At 42.2% G+C, this 17,851-nt stretch overlaps 1 protein-coding gene across 4 annotated transcripts in view; it reads right to left on the bottom strand.

The window, feature by feature from the left end:
- Positions 1-17,851, bottom strand: part of DENND1A (DENN domain containing 1A) — a 498,746-nt gene that overhangs the window by 250,639 nt on the left and 230,256 nt on the right. For all 4 annotated transcript variants that reach the window (XM_032418251.1, XM_032418250.1, XM_032418252.1 and 1 more), the window contains 3 exons: positions 12,291-12,360; positions 7,090-7,170; positions 2,472-2,525 (listed from right to left, as the gene is read on the bottom strand). In XM_032418251.1, the coding sequence (XP_032274142.1) occupies positions 2,472-2,525; positions 7,090-7,170; positions 12,291-12,360 (205 nt within the window). The remainder of the gene's footprint in view (positions 1-2,471; positions 2,526-7,089; positions 7,171-12,290; positions 12,361-17,851) is intronic.

Raw genomic sequence — 17,851 nt, forward strand, 5'->3', positions numbered from 1 at the left:
AAGAGTCAGATGCTTAACCGAATGAGCCACCCAGGCACCCCTCATTTTCCAGCTTCTTGAACTGAAAGTCAAGTTCATTATTTTCTGTTTCTTATTTATAATAAAAGCATTAGAAGCTATCAGTTTCCCCCTGAGTGTAGTTTTGGCTGAATCCCTTAGGGTTTTGTTGTTTAGTGTTCTCGTTGTCATTAACGTCTAAACAATACAAAATTTCAATGTTTTATTCCCTTTGACACCAACCACTATTTCAAGTAGACAAATATTTTTAAAACCTTTATCATTAATTTCTAGTCTTATTTCATTGCCATGAAAAGATTGGCCTGTAAGACTTTTTTTTCTATTTTAAAATTTTCAGTGATCTGGTACATAGCCAATTTTTATAATTGTTCCATGGCATTTGCAAATAATCCTTCAACAAAAAGCCTTTTGCTATTTGTCCATGGTATGCCCCTACTTCTGCTCTCCCACTGGATCTGGGTTCCTCCATTATCTACTCCTTATTGACTGCTAAGTATCGGTAATCATCTCCTTTATGTTGTGGAAATTCCTCAAATTTTCTGGCTCATGGCAGCTGCTTCTGGAATTATAAGAACATTCTTCTCCTTAATTTTATTGTTCTTTTGTCATTTCCATGGAATTTTTTTGGAGATGAAGGGGAAAATAATGGGCTCAAAGTATAGCATAGTACGTGAGAGCTCAGTCTCTAAAACCAGAAAGACCAATGTCTGAATTCTAATTCTACCACTTCTTTGCTGCAGGACCTTGAATATGTTACTTAAATTCTCAGGGCCTGTTTCTAGATATAAAATAGTAATTACAATAGTTGCACCTAAGTTTGTCAAAAGAGGTCAATGAGAAAATGCAGGTACCTACTGAATCCATCATCTGACAAGCAGTAGTACATAGTAACATTAGCTATTGTTGCTGAAATGGGGTCTATGCTCCAAAGTTTTTATTACTTAATGTAAACAAAAAGGAAGCAGTATTTTCCACCAGAGCCTCATCATAAACATTATGGATATATTTGACAATCCCAACTAAGATAGTTATCTAACAACTTACAGTCTAACTTCATTAAGAACACATGATTATTTGATCAACATTTATAATTTGTGAGCTCTATAGACAACATGTAAAAGAATTTCCTTTCTGTGAGTCTGTAATGATTACAAAGAAATACACCACTTACTCCAGTACTTTAAAAAAATAACCAGGTATATACCTAAAATAATTAAAAGCAGGGACCTGAACAGATGTTTGTACACCAATGCGCATAGCAGAATGCGCATAGCCAAAATGTAGAAAACTCACATGTCCATCAGTGGAGGAGCAAAATGGAGTATGTATATACATACAATGGAATATTATTCCGTCTTAAAAAGGAAGGAAATGCTGAGACATGTTATAACATGGATAAACCACAAAGGCATGATGCTAAATTAAATAAGCAAGACACAAAAGGACAAATATTGTATGGTTCTACTTATATTAGGTAACTAATCAAATTCATAAAGAGAAACTCTGAAAGAATAGTGGTTGCCAGGGGATGGGAGGAGGGCGTAAATGGGGAGTTGTTTTTTAATGGGTACAGAGTTTCAGTTGGGAAAGATGAAAAAGTCCTGCTGATGATGACTGCACAACAATGTGAATATAGTTCACCAATGAAATGTACATTTAAAGATAGTTAAAATGGTAAATTCGATATTATATATATATTTTGCCACAATTTTAAAAAAGTAATCAAGTGCCTACACAGTGGTGAATCTATATTTAATTCTACATAGTACTACTTATAATCTGAGTAAAACATTTTGAAAATATGTCTAAAGGCTAGATACACAATTCAACTTGTTCAGAGGGCAAACATTAACCTCTGCTCCCTCAGACTCATGTTCACTACTCTTAAATCTTTAAGAGGTGTGGGGGGGCGGTCTTCACACTAATACCCACAAATACTTTCTTTTACACTCTTAAAAGTGGATATAGAAATGTAGTATAATTCTACTTAAGTAAATCTATCCTAATAAAGAAATCTTTATAGAAAAGTTCTTTCTACAGAAACATTTTATTTACAACAGCAAAAACTAAAAACCACCTAAATGCACAACAGTGAAGGGAGAGCTAAGTAAATTACAAAGCAAATGGAATATTACACAGCTAACAAATAGGATTCTATGAATGAGACGGAAAAATGCATATGTGATCAGTGATTTTAACTACGTAAAAAAAATACATTCTAAAAAGACTAAAATGAGACATCAACATGTTAATAGGTGATTATCTTTGAGAAGTATAAGTAATGATCCCTCTTTATACTTTTTCTGCTTTTCAAATATTCTATTTGTTTTTGCTTTTGTAATGCATTATTTTTATAATGGGAAAATATATCCTTTTATTTCTTTTAAATGTAAATAAAAGATAAAGAAGAATAAAAATTTAATCTCCCCCCCCACACACACACAAGTACTCACATTCTCGGGTATGCTGGGAAGTTCTCTAGTATCAGGCACAGTAAAATAAGAATGCTGGAAAAGAAAAGCAAAAGCTATTTACTTTTGCAAAAATATGCAACAAGCACATTATTCAGAAATCAGGTAAATGATCTGAAGGTAGTTCCTCACTCAGATGAGGAAACAGAGGTTCACTCACAGGAAATGACTATAGAGTATTTTCTTTGGATAATGCTGGATTACAGCCCGACACATTAAGTCACCAGTTTGGTAGACGGAATTCTTTTCTATGAGAGATGAACTTCTTTCGGAGATATAAATGAACAGCTCAAAGAGGTTAAAGGCTAAATTTCCCTATAATGTTTGCACATTTCTGAACACATGAAAGCTGCAGGCTTCATAATTTATTGTTCAATGAGGCAAGTGGACTTGAGGGACCAAGTATCACTAGGTTCACTCAGCAACAGCCTTACCAACCAAACCTGCCATTTCATTTTAGCATCTGAGATTATATCCATATACAAGCTGCAGGCAAAATCTGCCCCAAAGGCCCAAGTGATGTTAAGGACAGCTCCAACTGAAGGACTGCTGCACTGAGACCATTACAGATGGCTAAGAGTGAGAATTCTGTCCCCTAAGCATGCTCTGCAAAGAAGCCTCCTGACTTCTAGTGTAATCTCCAGTGAAGGGAGTGGGAGACTCAATGGAGCTGAAAACCTGACCTGTTCAAAGAACTTTCAAGGAGGCATCCCGATGTATGTAACGAGCACATGTCCCTGAGTTAAATGACAACAGGCTGGACTGATGACACCTCCTCTGAACTACTAAAGACTCAGAGGACAATGGCAAGCAGGAATGGAGAGTCTGGTGCTGGCCAATTAAAGATGGGATTGTGCAAAGGGCAGGAAAGGTCGCAGCAGAGAAGGTCAGCTTAGCCATGGCCTAAGTTCAAACCTGGACCCCCAAGTGACATTTCACGAAGTCCCTCCCCTCCATGCTTAGATAATTGCAAAATAAGTAGGTCTCAAGAAGAATGAGTTGTACAGACTTCTTGAAATGAAAAGCTGGGGGACAACTGCAGTAATGACAATAACAACAGTAATAGTATGAGCTACTTGCCTACTATTCAACAGATATCGACCTGCTACATGGAAGGCTTTATGCCAGGTATTTGTATCAGTATTATCTTTAATTTCCCTAATTTTAAGATACATATTATCTCCATATTACAAATGGGTAATATGGTTCCTATCACCTGCTCACAAAGCCAGCAGGTGATAGGAACTGAAACCAGGTCTGCAAGAATCCTATGCTCTTCCCACTAAAACAGCTTGCGATACCTACAATTCTTATGAACAAATTATAGCTAAAGCCACTTGAACTGAAATAAACTAAAAAGTAAAAACAAAAAACATTATGAAAAGACCACTTAAAAAACAAAACAAAACCCTCCACAAAGCATCATTCCAAAAACCATGTGCCTGGGCCAAAATATTACCCATGAAGTATTAACAGTAGAGATTCTGTAGCATGAAAACTACTTAACAATTGATTCAACTTAACAATGATTAAAATAGCAAAAGTAAAATACAAGGTTAAATGTGATGCCATGAGATACCAACTTTTATATGAAATGACTATAGAAGGGGGTCCCAGGAAATGTTTGGTAATGGACATCCACGGGTGATGGAGTGACAATGTAACAGCCTGCACAGTGAGGAAGAAAACTCAAGGGCCACAGAGTCACCACTTCCTAGCTATGTGATCTCAGGCAACCTGACTTAACAGCTCAGAACCTTAGTTGTGAACCCTGTATATGGGAATTGTAAATATCTACTTCAAAACTGTTAGGAAGAATAAATGTTACAGATGTGAAGTGCCTAGCATTCCACGAACGATATTTTAATAGAAAACTATTATTATTGCTCGACCGCTAGTTTACATTTCTATTTTTCTCAATCACCTTTATCAGACACACAGAAGTATTCTGTTCTGAAGACACAGTCAAGGACTGTCATTTTTCCACATTTCAGGCTTTATAAACTAGATGAGATTCACCCTTCAAAATCAGAAATGCAACATGGAGAGAATCCCTCATGAACAGGAAAGAAACATATATCTGCCTTTACAGATGCAGTGGGTTGTAAATAGTGAGGCATCACAATTCCAAAACCAAGTCATCCCCAGGCTGTCCTTTGAGATTCCGTCTTGCTCCATCACCCATGAAATGCTGGGACCAGAGGAGGTCAGAAACATTCCTAGGAACCACTGGCACGAAACAGCTGCACCTCCTCCCCCCAACAGTTTCTCCTCCTGCCCCTGGGATGGCTTGTCCTTGAGGCCTGGCAGCCACTCAGGGGAAGGAGTGGCCCTGCCTCCCCAGCAGCTGGTGACCCAGCCAGGCTACTCCACAGCTTACCTGTCGGATGTCATTACAGACTGAAGCAGAGAGATCAAGCTGATTTAGGAAAAGGGACAGAGACAAAGGCAAGGTTGTTTAGCTATCTGGCAATGACCTGGGCAGGTTTAAAGCTCGTTTCTTCATCTTTTCCAGGCAGTCTTCCCTACGAGAATTTCTCTAAGATTCTTTTCCTTCCTATGCTCAATTAAAATGAGCAAAAACCTCTAGAAGTTCCTTCTTTGCTCCCTTTTTTTCAATACCCATGGCCTAGTAGAAAGAACACAGGCTTGGAAGTTAGCCCTGGGTTTGAAAAACCCGAACTTCTCACTTATTAACCACATAGCCTTGGGTGAGCAAGTACCTTTTTTCCTCTCTAAGCCTCATCTATAGGATGACAACACTATTATCTGTTTTGCAGAGTTGTTTTGAGCACGAGGGATGCACACTTGGCAGAAATTAAGAACTTAATGAATAGAAGATCTATTATTAGTTACTGGTAGTAATACTGCTTTCAATTTGCTCATCATAAAAAAAAACCTGTAAGATATGTTCATTTTCTTTATGAGGGCAAATACTAAGATACTAACCACTAAATATCAACACTGTACCTACTTCTGGAGAAGATGAAAGATAAAACTTTCCATTATTTTAAAAATCTATCTGTCTACCTATCTATCCATCTATCTAACTATCCATCTATCTATCAAAAGGCAGACTGCCACATACAACACCTCATTTGCATGTGTCTAGAGTCTTGGAAGCCTGACTACCCTACATTCTCCTACAACTAGACCCTGAGAGCTTGTTTGGAGGTTCTAACAGGGGAGTACAGCTACTCATATACCCTTGACTGAAGAACGGTCCTCCTCTATCAGAGAAGGTTGTCCTCTTTGAGCACACAGCTTCAGGAGGGATGCACATGGATGGTGAGGGAGGAAGGGGACACCTGTCTAGGCAGCCAGATCAGCCAGATCAATGGGGTGACAGATGTCACAGCCAGATCAGCCTCACATCCAATAAAATTTTTTAAACATTCAGGGGAGCCTGGGTGGCTCAGTCAGTTAAGCGTCTGACTCTTGATCTCAGGGTCTTGAGGTCAAGCCCTGCACTAGGCTCCATGCTCAGTATGGAGTCTGCTTGAGATTCTCTCTCTCTCCCCCTCTGCCCCTCCCCCACACCCTGTGCTCATGCACTCTCTCTCTCTCAGAAGAAATTAAATCTTAAAAAAAAACACAACAACTTTTTAAACATTCAGCTCTCACAACATAGGGAAAACAGCCCCTGCATAATCAAGAGCTGGCCTAAGGGTGTCCATCTGAGAATTCTGATGAAGGTGGTGACAAGGGCTTGACCTAGAGAATTAGAGAATTCCAGTAACTGAAATATGAAAAAGATCACCTACGCCTCTTTTGATGCCTTATCCGATCAATGAGGAACTCAAGGTCCACAAGGTCAAAGGTTTTAATTAAGATCACTCAGGTCACTGGCGAAACTACAGCTAGGCCTGAAACTTCCCAGTTCAGAGGGTTTTCCACCCAGCACACTATATATCATGTAGCAGGTATTTAAAAGAGTTTAAAGAAACAATTATTACTGTAGGTTAGGAACTAGGCTAGCCTCTCTCCATCCCTGTCCTTGAGGGATTTACAGCCCAGTGGCCAAGATAGGAAAGCAGATGTGGTATGACTAAGCACTGCGACGTGTGCAAGATGCTTGGGGCAAAGAAGAAAACCTTGACTAAGTCTTGGGGAAGGGGGTCCAGGGGAGGATTTCTCTGGAAATAAAATCCAAGGTGCGTTCTGAAGGATGAATGTAAGCCAGCTTGGTAAAGAGGAGAGAGACAGTGTTGAAGGTTCAGGGGCGACAGGATGGGCAAAGAGGCATGCACAACAGTGCTGGGGGGCAAAGCATGAGGCAGGGAGCCCCAGGATGGGGGCTGAGGAGGCAGGTAGGGGCCATTCCAAGCCCAGCACCTGCCATCTAGGAGATGCTAGTGATGGGATGACAACCAGGAAGAGAGGAGCCTGGGGACATTTGGGACCCATTCCTTATTGGAATCCCAGAGAAAGGAAGAAATTGAACTCCCTGGCCTGTCTTGAGTCCAGAGGTTTCAGAGTATTCAGAGGTCGCGCTGGGGAAGGTGCAGATGACAAAAGACGATCTTGTTCGGCTAACTCCGCCTCACTGTTAATAATGAAATGGTTTCTCGGTGATCGCTAATTTTCTGCCCCCACTTACCACGCTGAGATGAACAGACACTCCTGGGTCAGGAATGGGAAGTTTGTGCAGAGTTTCAAGAAGCTCATTCCACTGATTCTCCTGAAAGAAATAAAAGGCCTAAGTAACAAAAGCAAGGCTGAGCCCTTAGTCAGAGGCCTGCAGGGAGGTCTGGGCACACAGTGAGCCGGAGGCCCTCATGATGAAGGGGGCTGGGGAGGGGCTGGCCCCAGTACAGAAATAGGCTTGATATTCAAGTAGGGTTGGACAAAAGACACTGCTTATGGCTCAATATAAGAGCCAAATAGATCCTCCCACACCAAGTTTGACATTTTCTACTGAGTGAGACACCTACCATGACCGCCTTTTATGGATCATATACCATAAGCTCGCAGCAAACCTATCCTCTCAACTCCATAGCAACAACTTTTAAATGCAAACAATTCTAGCTTACAGGGCGGGGGTGGTTGGGAGAAATAACGATGACACTATAGATCTTGTCTTCATCATCATTACCCTCAATTAATTTTATTGAGTGTTCACTGGATACACACAGCAGCATCCAATTATGGAAAGTTAAAATGAACTACATACAGCAGCATGCAATATAGTATGGTGGCTGTGCATTTTAATTAGTGAAATTGAGCCACAGAATGAAATACAAAGCAGTACAAATTATTCGATTGAAAACAGATTCACTTTTAAAATGCTCAAAAGAACGCTGCTTACAGAATTATGCAAAAGCCCTTTCTCCCACCCTGTGGAATTGTCTGTGCTAATAGAAAAGTATTACACTTACATGTGTTTCCATTTGTTATCTGTTTGATGCTCAGGACTATCCCACTTCACAGACTGAAAACTGAGGCTCTGAAGGCTGAAACAACTGGACTCAGATCAGCCAGTTAGTAAGTTGCACAGCCAGGAGCTAAACGCAGGTTTTCTGTGTTTGAGCCCAGAGACCTCTCCACTGCTTCACAGCAGTATTGGGTCATGAATTTAAAGGACAGGCAAAAAGAGGATGAGTGCAGATTAAAAACCTGCTTCAATCTGAACTCTGATCATTCAAGTTTCTCACGGAGGAATAAACGTGTGTGCACGTGCACACATGTTTAATTTTGCTCTGAAACAATCTCAAATTTACATAATTATGGGACAGCAATTTTCTATTTCCCTACTTAACAGTGAGTTACTGACATTATGTTCCATCATCCATAAATACAAAGGACATTTTCCGGTACAACCACAACTAATCATCAAAATCAGGAAATTAACACTGATAGAACATTATCATCAAATCCTCAGATCCCTTCAAGTTTTATCAATTGTGCCCATAATGTCCTTGGATAGCAAAATAATCCAGCTCAGAATCACATGTTGCCTTTAGTTATGAATCTCTGGTCTTCATCAGTCTGGAACATGGAACAGGTCCTGAGTCTTTCCCAGATTTGTAGGCACCTGACAGTGAGACCAGCCATTTTGTGGAATAATTCTCCATTGTCTGATGTTTTCTATTGATTCAGACTTCAATTCATTCCATTACTCATGATGTTCACTTTGATCATTTGATTAATTCATCTGAAGTCTCTACTGTGAAGGTATTCATTCTCCCTTTGTCTTTAGCAAGCATTTTGTGGAGTGATACTTTATGTAAACATCCCCTTCCTCAAACTTTTAACTTATCTATTTACTTATTTATATCGGTAAGCACACATGGTTTTCTGTTTTATTCAATGGCTATAAGCCTTTGCTATCGTTATTTGTTTTAATGCTCAAATTGTCCCAGACTGGACCAGTGGGAAGCCCTTAACCACTTCAAGTTCACTTCTGTGTCTTTCTGACATGTCCCCATCATGTTTTAAGCACTTCCTTTGAACACTTTTTGGCACGAAAAGATATCAGGCTCATTTTATACTTTCCCTGCCCTGGCCCTAGAATTAGACATTTCTTCAGAGAGCCCTGGCTCCTTTTAGTGGAAAATGTTATTTAGAAACCACGATTTGCCTACTAGGTGTGCTCATTGCTACCTGGGTATTGCTAACCCCAGACTCTTTTAGTGGTTAGAGCCAGAAAATATACTACGCACGCAGACACCCACAATAGACGCATCTTTACTGAATCCTGTATCACATATTTTGTTCATACTAATGGCGCTAATTCCAATCCAACATAGGAATCCTTCTAGTTTCCTTCCTTTTCATATTTGTAACTAAATTCTATAGAAATGAAGAATCAATCCTATTTTCTTAATATATTTACTTATTTGTATGTAACCAATCTTTTATGACTGACCCTATCCACCCAGGAGCCCTCCTTGCCCTGCTTGAATAGGGATATCCAATGCTAGGCTGCTACTGTCCACTCCTCCCCAGCAAGAATGCCTTCCCCACCCCAGGTTCCAATACCCCAGTGCTGGACCACTGCAGCCCCCTTTCCCTTGTGGATCCTTCTAGATCCTCCTAGAGTTCTGATATCTGGTGCCAAGCCATTGCCAATACTACCGCATGCACATAAACAACCGCTTTGTCCCTCAGGCTCCAACACCCTCAGCCAGGCTGCTCTCCAGCTCAGATGCCCTCTTCAACCCCTGCCAGTTCTTCCATAGGGATGTCCTCAATGCCCCATCCATGGTCTGATAACCATGGTGGATCCATGACCCAGACAGACACCCCATCATGTATCTTAGGCTCCAACACTCCACTCTGAGCTGTCATGGTCACTACCAACCCCCAAACCCCCCAACTGAAGCCTACCATACCCAAAGACTTCTGGACTTGGGGAGGGGATTCTGTTTTTTTAATAAAAGCTCTTTCCTCCTGTTCTAATCTGATGACCCACACCCTGCCAACAAGTAAGGCAGTTGTAGACAGATTTCCTATCATTTGTGTCATAATTCCTTTAACCAGAAAAAGAATTAATAGAAAGAGTACTGGGTACAGGGGAAACAGACTCCACTAAAACACATCACTGATCGCAACTCTTCAACACTCCGAGAGGCAGGGTCCTTCCTGGGGCAATGGCCCAGAGGACCGGTGCACCAATTTTACGGGGTAATAATCCTATCTCCCCTATGCATAGCTCTACAGACCTAACCTTTTCTGTACAAGACATGTTTTTAAAAGTCTACTATGTTTTGACTGGAGCATTAATATGGAAGAAAAAAATATGTGAGCCAATCTCCAATTCTAAGACTGTTAAGAGCCTACGTGTGATGCAATTCTATTTACTAAAGATATCCTTCAAATTTGAGTGAAAACCTGAATGTTTGACTAAAGTGAATTGTGAACATAAACTGATGAACAGACGCAAGGTGGCCTCTGAATTCATTCATCAAAGAAAAAATCACTTCAAAGAATAAATCACTTCCTTCATGACAAAATTCCCAGATACCTAAGCATCCTCTGAGAGTGAGTGTAGTGACCTAGGGAGCCATTTCTATTAGTTATTCCTTCCGATTATTGTGGCCTCTGGAATACATTGCTGGTAAGTAAATCTTACTTGAAGGAAAGATTTCTCCATTATACACGTTTTCCACTTCTTCTCCAAAGCAGCATTTCCTCAAGTATGTTCTAGGAAACACTGGTATCTCAGAATATTAATATTTGTCATGGAATAAAAAGGGTCTGGGGCCAAACAAGATGGGAAGCATGGAATAACACGTTTCTCCACGGCAGGACCTTCTCAGAACCACTAGGACATGAATCTTAAGGAGAAAAAAATGAAACACAACCTTCCTTCTCCCCAACCCCAATATTACTGAACTATGGCACCCTTTTGTTTTTAATGGATCTAATGTTCTGTAGAAAGTATGAGGAGAAAAAAATTTCTGTAACATTTAATAATAATGTATCATCAATTAAAAATATTAGGCCATTTACAAAAAGGAAAATTTAAGGAATTATATATATGGACAAATATTCAACTACTCATAAAGAAATGCAATTAAAACAATGAGACTGTTCACTTGTCAAATAAACAACAAATTCAACAAATGGTACTGGCGAGAGTATGGTGAGCCAAGCACTCCCGTACATTCCTAGTAAAGGGCATCTTTTAAGAAAACAGTACAAATTCTTCTGGAAAACAGTTTGGCAAATTTTTTTAAATGTTTATGTCCACTGCCCTAAAAAATGGCCCCTCTGAGATTCTCCTCTTAAGGAAATACTCCATAAAGAAGAAAATGCTTTATGTTCAAAGATGCTAATAGCTACAACTACAGTGGAAAAAAAAAAATCCCAAATAATGAAAACTTCCAACAGGGCCACCTGGGTGGCACAGTCGGTTAAGCGTCCAACTCTTGATTTCGGCTTAGGTCATGGTCACAGGGCCACGAGACTGAGCCCTGCATCGGGCTCCATGCTCGGTGGGGAGTCTGCTTCTCTCTCTCTCTCTGCCCCTCCCCCACTTTGTCTGTGCATGGGTGTGCATGTGTTCTCTAAAATAAATAAATAAATCTTAAAAAAAAAAGAAAAACAACTTCCAACAAGAGGGAAATGTTTCTAAGGTCCATAATAAAATGCTATGCACCCATGAAAAATATTCACACTGTTTTTACTAGCCTGGGGAAATGCTTCTGTTACTATAGCACCTGAAAAATGTGAGCTATGAAAGTCTAAATATAGCTCCAGTTGACCCTTGACATCTATGGAAGACACTTCAGCATATCATTTCTTCCAAAAGTACAGTAAAATAGAGCTAACTTTTTAAGTAATTTTTCAGACCCTTAAAAAAATTACTGAAAGTGCACAACAAAGCCTTACTGGAAGGGGAACTTGGGACAGGTGGCTAGGTCACTTGCTAGTTAAGTGTTTTACTCGCAAATCGAGCTTTGCAGCATGACATGAGCAATTCAAATTTGTGCCTCAGCAAAATTATAATTTAATACATGTCATGAACTTCCAGGGCTACTTGGGAATATCAGCTATCAGATATCAGAATATTAACTCTGAATGCTAAGGGTCTAATTTATTATGCCTTTAACTGCAAAAGTAAAGGAAGAAAACATCCCAAAATACTAGTGATTGTTATTTTTGGGAAGGGGGAAGGGGGAACACATCAGGAGTGATTTTTCTCATCCTTCCTATTTGCGAATTTCCGAAACTTTCTATAATGGGCATGAGTTACTTTTTTGGTAAACATTTTGGTGAAATATAAGGCATATATTACTTTAATGATCAAAAAAGTTAAAGTTACTTGCTAAAAAGAATAAAATACAAGGTAAATACCTGGCCCTTTGTCGTGTAATCCGCCAAGATGTTAAGCAGCTTATAAAATACTTCGAACCAGGGAAGATAGCTGGGGAAAGAAGAGGAGAAACATGAAATATTAGTATGCAGGTCAAAAACTTTAACCAGGAGCTAATTCAAGACTGGTACATTTCAGTTCTTCCTCTACACCCTGAAGAGTCTTCCTGTTATAGGCTGCTGGAAACACAGACTGGTAGAATGCTAATTATTTCTGGGATTTTAAAAAATTGCCTGTGTAAGGTGGAGGATTGAATATCCATTATAAATTATTCCCATGCCTCAGAGCTAGAACAGGTTCATAGAGAAGAAATTCAAAGCCGAGGCTGCAATCAGGAACCATCTCTGAATAGCCCCCCCAGGCCTCTCCCACCACACCCACCCTTTCCAGGAAGCTTCTGTGCAAGTCCCTCATGATTGGACACACACAGCCGCACACTCACACATACAGCACTTGCCCTGCTGCTGTCCGCAAGGTGTCCCAAAGGCCCCATGCCATACTGTAGCATCAAACGTCCTACCTGTGCCGCACCCCTTCCAGACTACTGCAGGACGGGCTCTAACTCTGTTCCCGCACCCCTTCCAGACTACTGCAGGACAGGCTCTAACTCTGTTCCCACTGCAGTCTACTGGGTCCTGACCATGGCAGCCCTTCACTCCGAGGACAGTCTGGTCCTGACCTCACTCTATCCTCTCTCTGTGGGGCTTCAAGAATAATCTTTCTAAAATGCACATCTAAGTGGCCCACAGATCCAGTTCCTGCAGTGGTGCCCCATCACTAATGGACTTCTTAGGATGGCGTTGGAGGCTCTTCGTTGTCAGGTCCCCTACTGGCTGCCCGCTCTACTTCCCCACGCGCATTCTTCTCTCACTGCAGCCTCCCTCCCAGAATGGCCAGGCATCCTCAAGCCTGCCCGAGCTTGCATACACTTGGCCCTTTTCTCCCTCTGACCTTCCTGGTCTAGGCTAGCTTATTTCCACTCATCCTCCTAACGGTCCTCTGCAAGCTCCCCATCCCCGCCCCTCACGCCCTAATTCCCTCTTCTCTGTGCTGCCCTGGTCACATGCATACTCCCGTTAGAACATTCCACACACCATGTGGCACTCAATGGTGTGTCTGTTTTGCTAACAGACTGTGCGTAGAGAAGGAAGGATCTCATCTTTCTTCACTTTGTCTTCCCGGGGCCAAGCCCGGAGCCCGGCATACCGTCAGTGCTCGGTGTTGACGGAACAAACACAACCAAACAAAGACTAAGAGCAAAGGCATGTTAATGTTATAGAATTGTTGTTGAACTATCTCCCACCCCACCCCCTGCCGCCCAGAAGTTTGTCACTTAATTTAAATGGCTTTATTCTCCATTAAGAAACTTTTCCAAAGTGACAAATAGTCAAGCGAGGAGGGTGTCATACCAAGCCCCTGCTGTCCTGCCCGCATCCGCCCTGCTGAGCTCACAGGTCCGTTCCTGATAGAGCTGGACGCGCAGCGGAGCGCTGATCCCGCCAGGCAGAGGGAACTCAGCACCCCGTACAGATTACCAGCTGTACCGCCGAGGGTAATAGATGAAGTGAGAGGCAATCCAGAGGACAGATAAAGTGCACAGTTCTCCATCATTAACGTCTGTCTGAAGCCAGCACATGCTACTGTAAAATTTAAGTAGCTTATCAAAATATACTGATAAGCAACTTAACTTTTCACTTCTATGACAGTATTATCACTTATGTTAATATGTTTCAATCAGCTCTGGCAGCTACATATTGACTATTACACAGCAAATGACTGCCGCCACTTTCCACAGCATTTACTCTGACAGAGCAGTGTAAACATTCAAGAGGGATTAGGGAGGAGATAAGTTTCTCCCTTCCTATTCTGTTAAATAAACCTCGGCTGAGTTAAAAGCCATTATAGTGGGAACAATAAATCCCCTCAGACGAAAACTCTTGCCCAGATTAGAGGACTCTTAGTAAACAAATTCAACCAAGGATTACAAAAAAAATTTTTCCCCTGAAAGAGAAAATACCACTAGTTAAATCCAGCAACTCAAAGTCAGGAAGAGAGCAGGGGGGCAGGGGGGGCCGGGGAAGAAGAGAAAATATTGTCTTGCAAGGAAATCATGGCCTCGAGGAAATGAGAGAAAAGCTGAAGTCATTTCAGGAATACCGGACGAAGTGATGTGGGGCGGGCTGGATTCTCTGATAATTCAGGACTGTGGTACACACGGGAGTAGTTTCTGCCAAGAGGTTCAAGTGCCCCACTAGCACGGGTCCTGACTGCAAGCCCCTGCGTCCTCCACGGCCAGGGGGCTGAGGGAAGGTGATGTGGTAGGGCCGCCCGGCCCACAGCAGAGTGCCCGGCTTCTCACACGCGTCCTCAACCTCACCAAATCAATTCTTTTTGGCTACACTAAGCAGAACCCTCAGCCATGGCAGGTTTCATAGTTACCCTGGAGATCAGCCATTTCTTTCTCGCCGTGGCCTGACCGGACGCAACTGTTGCCCACATGTTGTCCCCTGTGCACTGACAGATGAATATCCAGTGATGGCAGCGTTAAGGTCTTGAAACCAAAACCCAGCTGTCTTCTTCTTCAAAGGATCCCTCTTTTCCCCTGTTGGGAGGCCAGGGTTCACAGCTGAACCTTATCCAGTGGCGTTTCCTGTACCGCTTCATTAGCGCTGGCACGACGGCTCTGCCCGGCCCGCAGGGCTGCAGGTGAGGCTAAGGAGCCCCTCCACTCCATTCTGTGCGTGTCTGTCATCATGGAGTAAACACTACTTCCCAGTCCAGAGACAGGAAACAAACACTCCATTACACTGCTCGTCCCTGGACATCTAAAGGAGTTCCAAACATCTCTGGGCCTGCTCCACCTGCCACCTTCATGCAACCACTCGGAGTCCGCAATGCCGAGAGAGCACCACCGTGCAGCGGGCTCAGTCCAACTAGGGCCCAAAAGAACAAACAACAAAGGGTCCCTGCATTGAGGAAGGCCATGGTCCTAGTGGGGAAAAGAGACATCTACAACAAAATAGTTTGTGTGAGGGGAGTTGGAACTCTTTTCCAAGGGCTTTATTTAGCTCAGGCTTTGGATCAAGTTATAAAATTATCATGGCCAATCAGCAGAGCCTTCCTTGATGGGGAAAAGCCAAAATGGGACAAGCCTGCTTCCTAGGCACTGGCCACGATCCATGCTTCTCTCACCAAATTGTGGCTCGGATAACTTTGTCCCAGGTTCTGCCATCACTCCCTGGCCTAACAGTCAAATGGAGAGGCTTTTGTTTCATATGAGGCAATACAAAGTCTTAAACTTGGGAAGAACTCAGGGAGCACCCGAGTATTCCTACACACATTCCTACATCACAGGCCCTTGTAAGATGTGCAGGGGCAAGGTTCGAGACATAGTGCTCAGAGTCAAATGGCCCATGGTAAAAATCACCTGTAAAAGGCCCTTCAGTTGCCCCCAACATAGAGCAGACATGGTTTTATAGACACAAAGTAGCTGGCCTGAGTTTGCGGGGAGGGGAGGGGACGACATATACTGAATGAAAACTGTCTATGCTCCAATCTGTCAGCTTGGTGAACTGCTTACCCTCCAGCTGAACTCAGGAACTGAGTCCGACCGAGGACAGATGACTTACATTTCTAATCTCGCTCCACTGAATGGACTGTCAGGATAATCATTCCCACTGTTTTGTGTATATACGCATGTGTCTAAGTGACCTTGTATAAGTGTACATATGATGGGATCCCACTCCAGTGTCATAAGTATTTAGATAGAAAACCATTACAAATTTTAAAAAGCTCTCCCACATCTCTTGCTAGTAGTTGAGTTCAAAGCCATCAGATGAGGCCAAACAAGATGGGGGTGTGTGAGATGGGGAGCAACAGAGGAAGACACTGAACAAGCCAAGGAAGGTGGTCACTTGAGAGAATAATAGCTGTGAGCAGGACGTCAGAGTTCAAGCACAGGCAGGAGGAAATCCTCCTGTAGGGGCCACCAGGCCAGACTGTTGGAGTCTGAGTGGGGTGAGAAGGGTTTCCTCGTAAGGGAAAGTCAGGGCTCCAGCAAGATCAGGAGAGAAGAAACACAGAAGGTGGCTTGGCTTAGAACGTCAGAACTCAAGATGGGGGGGAAAGCGGTGTTTAAGTAGGGGCAAGGCCTGGCACTGGGTAAGAAAGCATCTATGTCAGGAGAAAGAGGTTGACTAGACTGGTGTTGGAACCTAAGAGGAATAAAAAGAGCATGTGGAAGGGAGTTCAGTGTGGGATGTCAGAGCCAAAGTGGGTAGGAGGGCTTCTAGGACGGGTGGTGAGGCAGAGTCCAAGGAGGTCCACAGTAGGCGGCGGCTGCAGTGTCTAAGAGGTCAGAGTCCAAGTGCAGTGAGAAGGACAGCCACAGAGGAAAGGAGCTACAGCTGTGAGAGTCTGATCGAGATTGATCAAGTGTGTAAATATATAGTGGAATTACTACTATCAAAGAAGAGAGTTACAAATATGGACAAAGAGAAAACAGAAATGAACCTTTGGTGTCCTACTGGAATTAGATTAACTGTGTGAAATCATGGAGACAAATAAAAGAAATAGAAACACAATATATGTATGTACATTCATATGTGTATATATACATTATATATAGATTCGCTAGCTCTAGCCACTGAGGGGCCCTGGAAGCAGAGAGACCCCAATTATAATGAGCATGCTTAGTGTCCAGATCTTGGTTTCTTTTTTTTTTTTTTTTAAGATTTTATTTTTTTATTTATTCGACAGAGAGAGAGACAGCGAGAGAGGGAACACAAGCAGGGGGAGTGGGAGAGGGAGAAGCAGGCTTCCCGCGGAGCAGGGAGCCCGATGCGGGGCTCGATCCCAGGACCCTGGGATCATGACCTGAGCTGAAGGCAGACGCTTAACGACTGAGCCACCCAGGCGCCCCCAGATCTTGGTTTCTAAGTACCATTCTTCACCAAAAGGAACCCGAGCTCCTTAAAGAAGGGAAAAAAAAAAAAAAAGAAATGTCTGATTCCAGAGCTGGGGCTGGGAAATATCTTGTTGTGCTAGGAAAAAGGCAGCGTTCAACACATGATTAGGACATGCCAACAGGACACAAAAGCCAGCGTGGAGGGGCTCCTGTTGACAAAATCTGTGACAATCTGAGCATCAAACCAAATAATCATAGAAAGAGATTATGTAATAATAAATAAAATAGGAAATCATGAGTCTGTGCTAATATAAATAAATGAATCGGAAGTCTGATGAGGATAAAATGAGGATATTCAGAATACACTTTTTAATTACAAAGGGAAAAAGAAGGGAGACTCCTGGGAGACACAACCTTAAGTAATGCGACAAATTGAAAGGGTGCCACTTGATAGGATGCAGTGAAACAATACAGAATACTTCCATCATATTCTAGCCATAGACGTAGAACCCAATCCTGAGAATGAGGGACTTTCTACAAATTAACAGCCAATGTTAAGTTCAAAGAAGTGTAAGAAATGTTGAGGATCTATTCCAGAATAAGACGACAAAAGAGACAGGAAAATAAATGCAACAT

The sequence above is a fragment of the Phoca vitulina genome, unplaced genomic scaffold, assembly GCF_004348235.1.
Source record: "Phoca vitulina isolate PV1807 unplaced genomic scaffold, GSC_HSeal_1.0 scaffold21, whole genome shotgun sequence".
Classification (NCBI taxonomy): domain Eukaryota; kingdom Metazoa; phylum Chordata; class Mammalia; order Carnivora; family Phocidae; genus Phoca; species Phoca vitulina.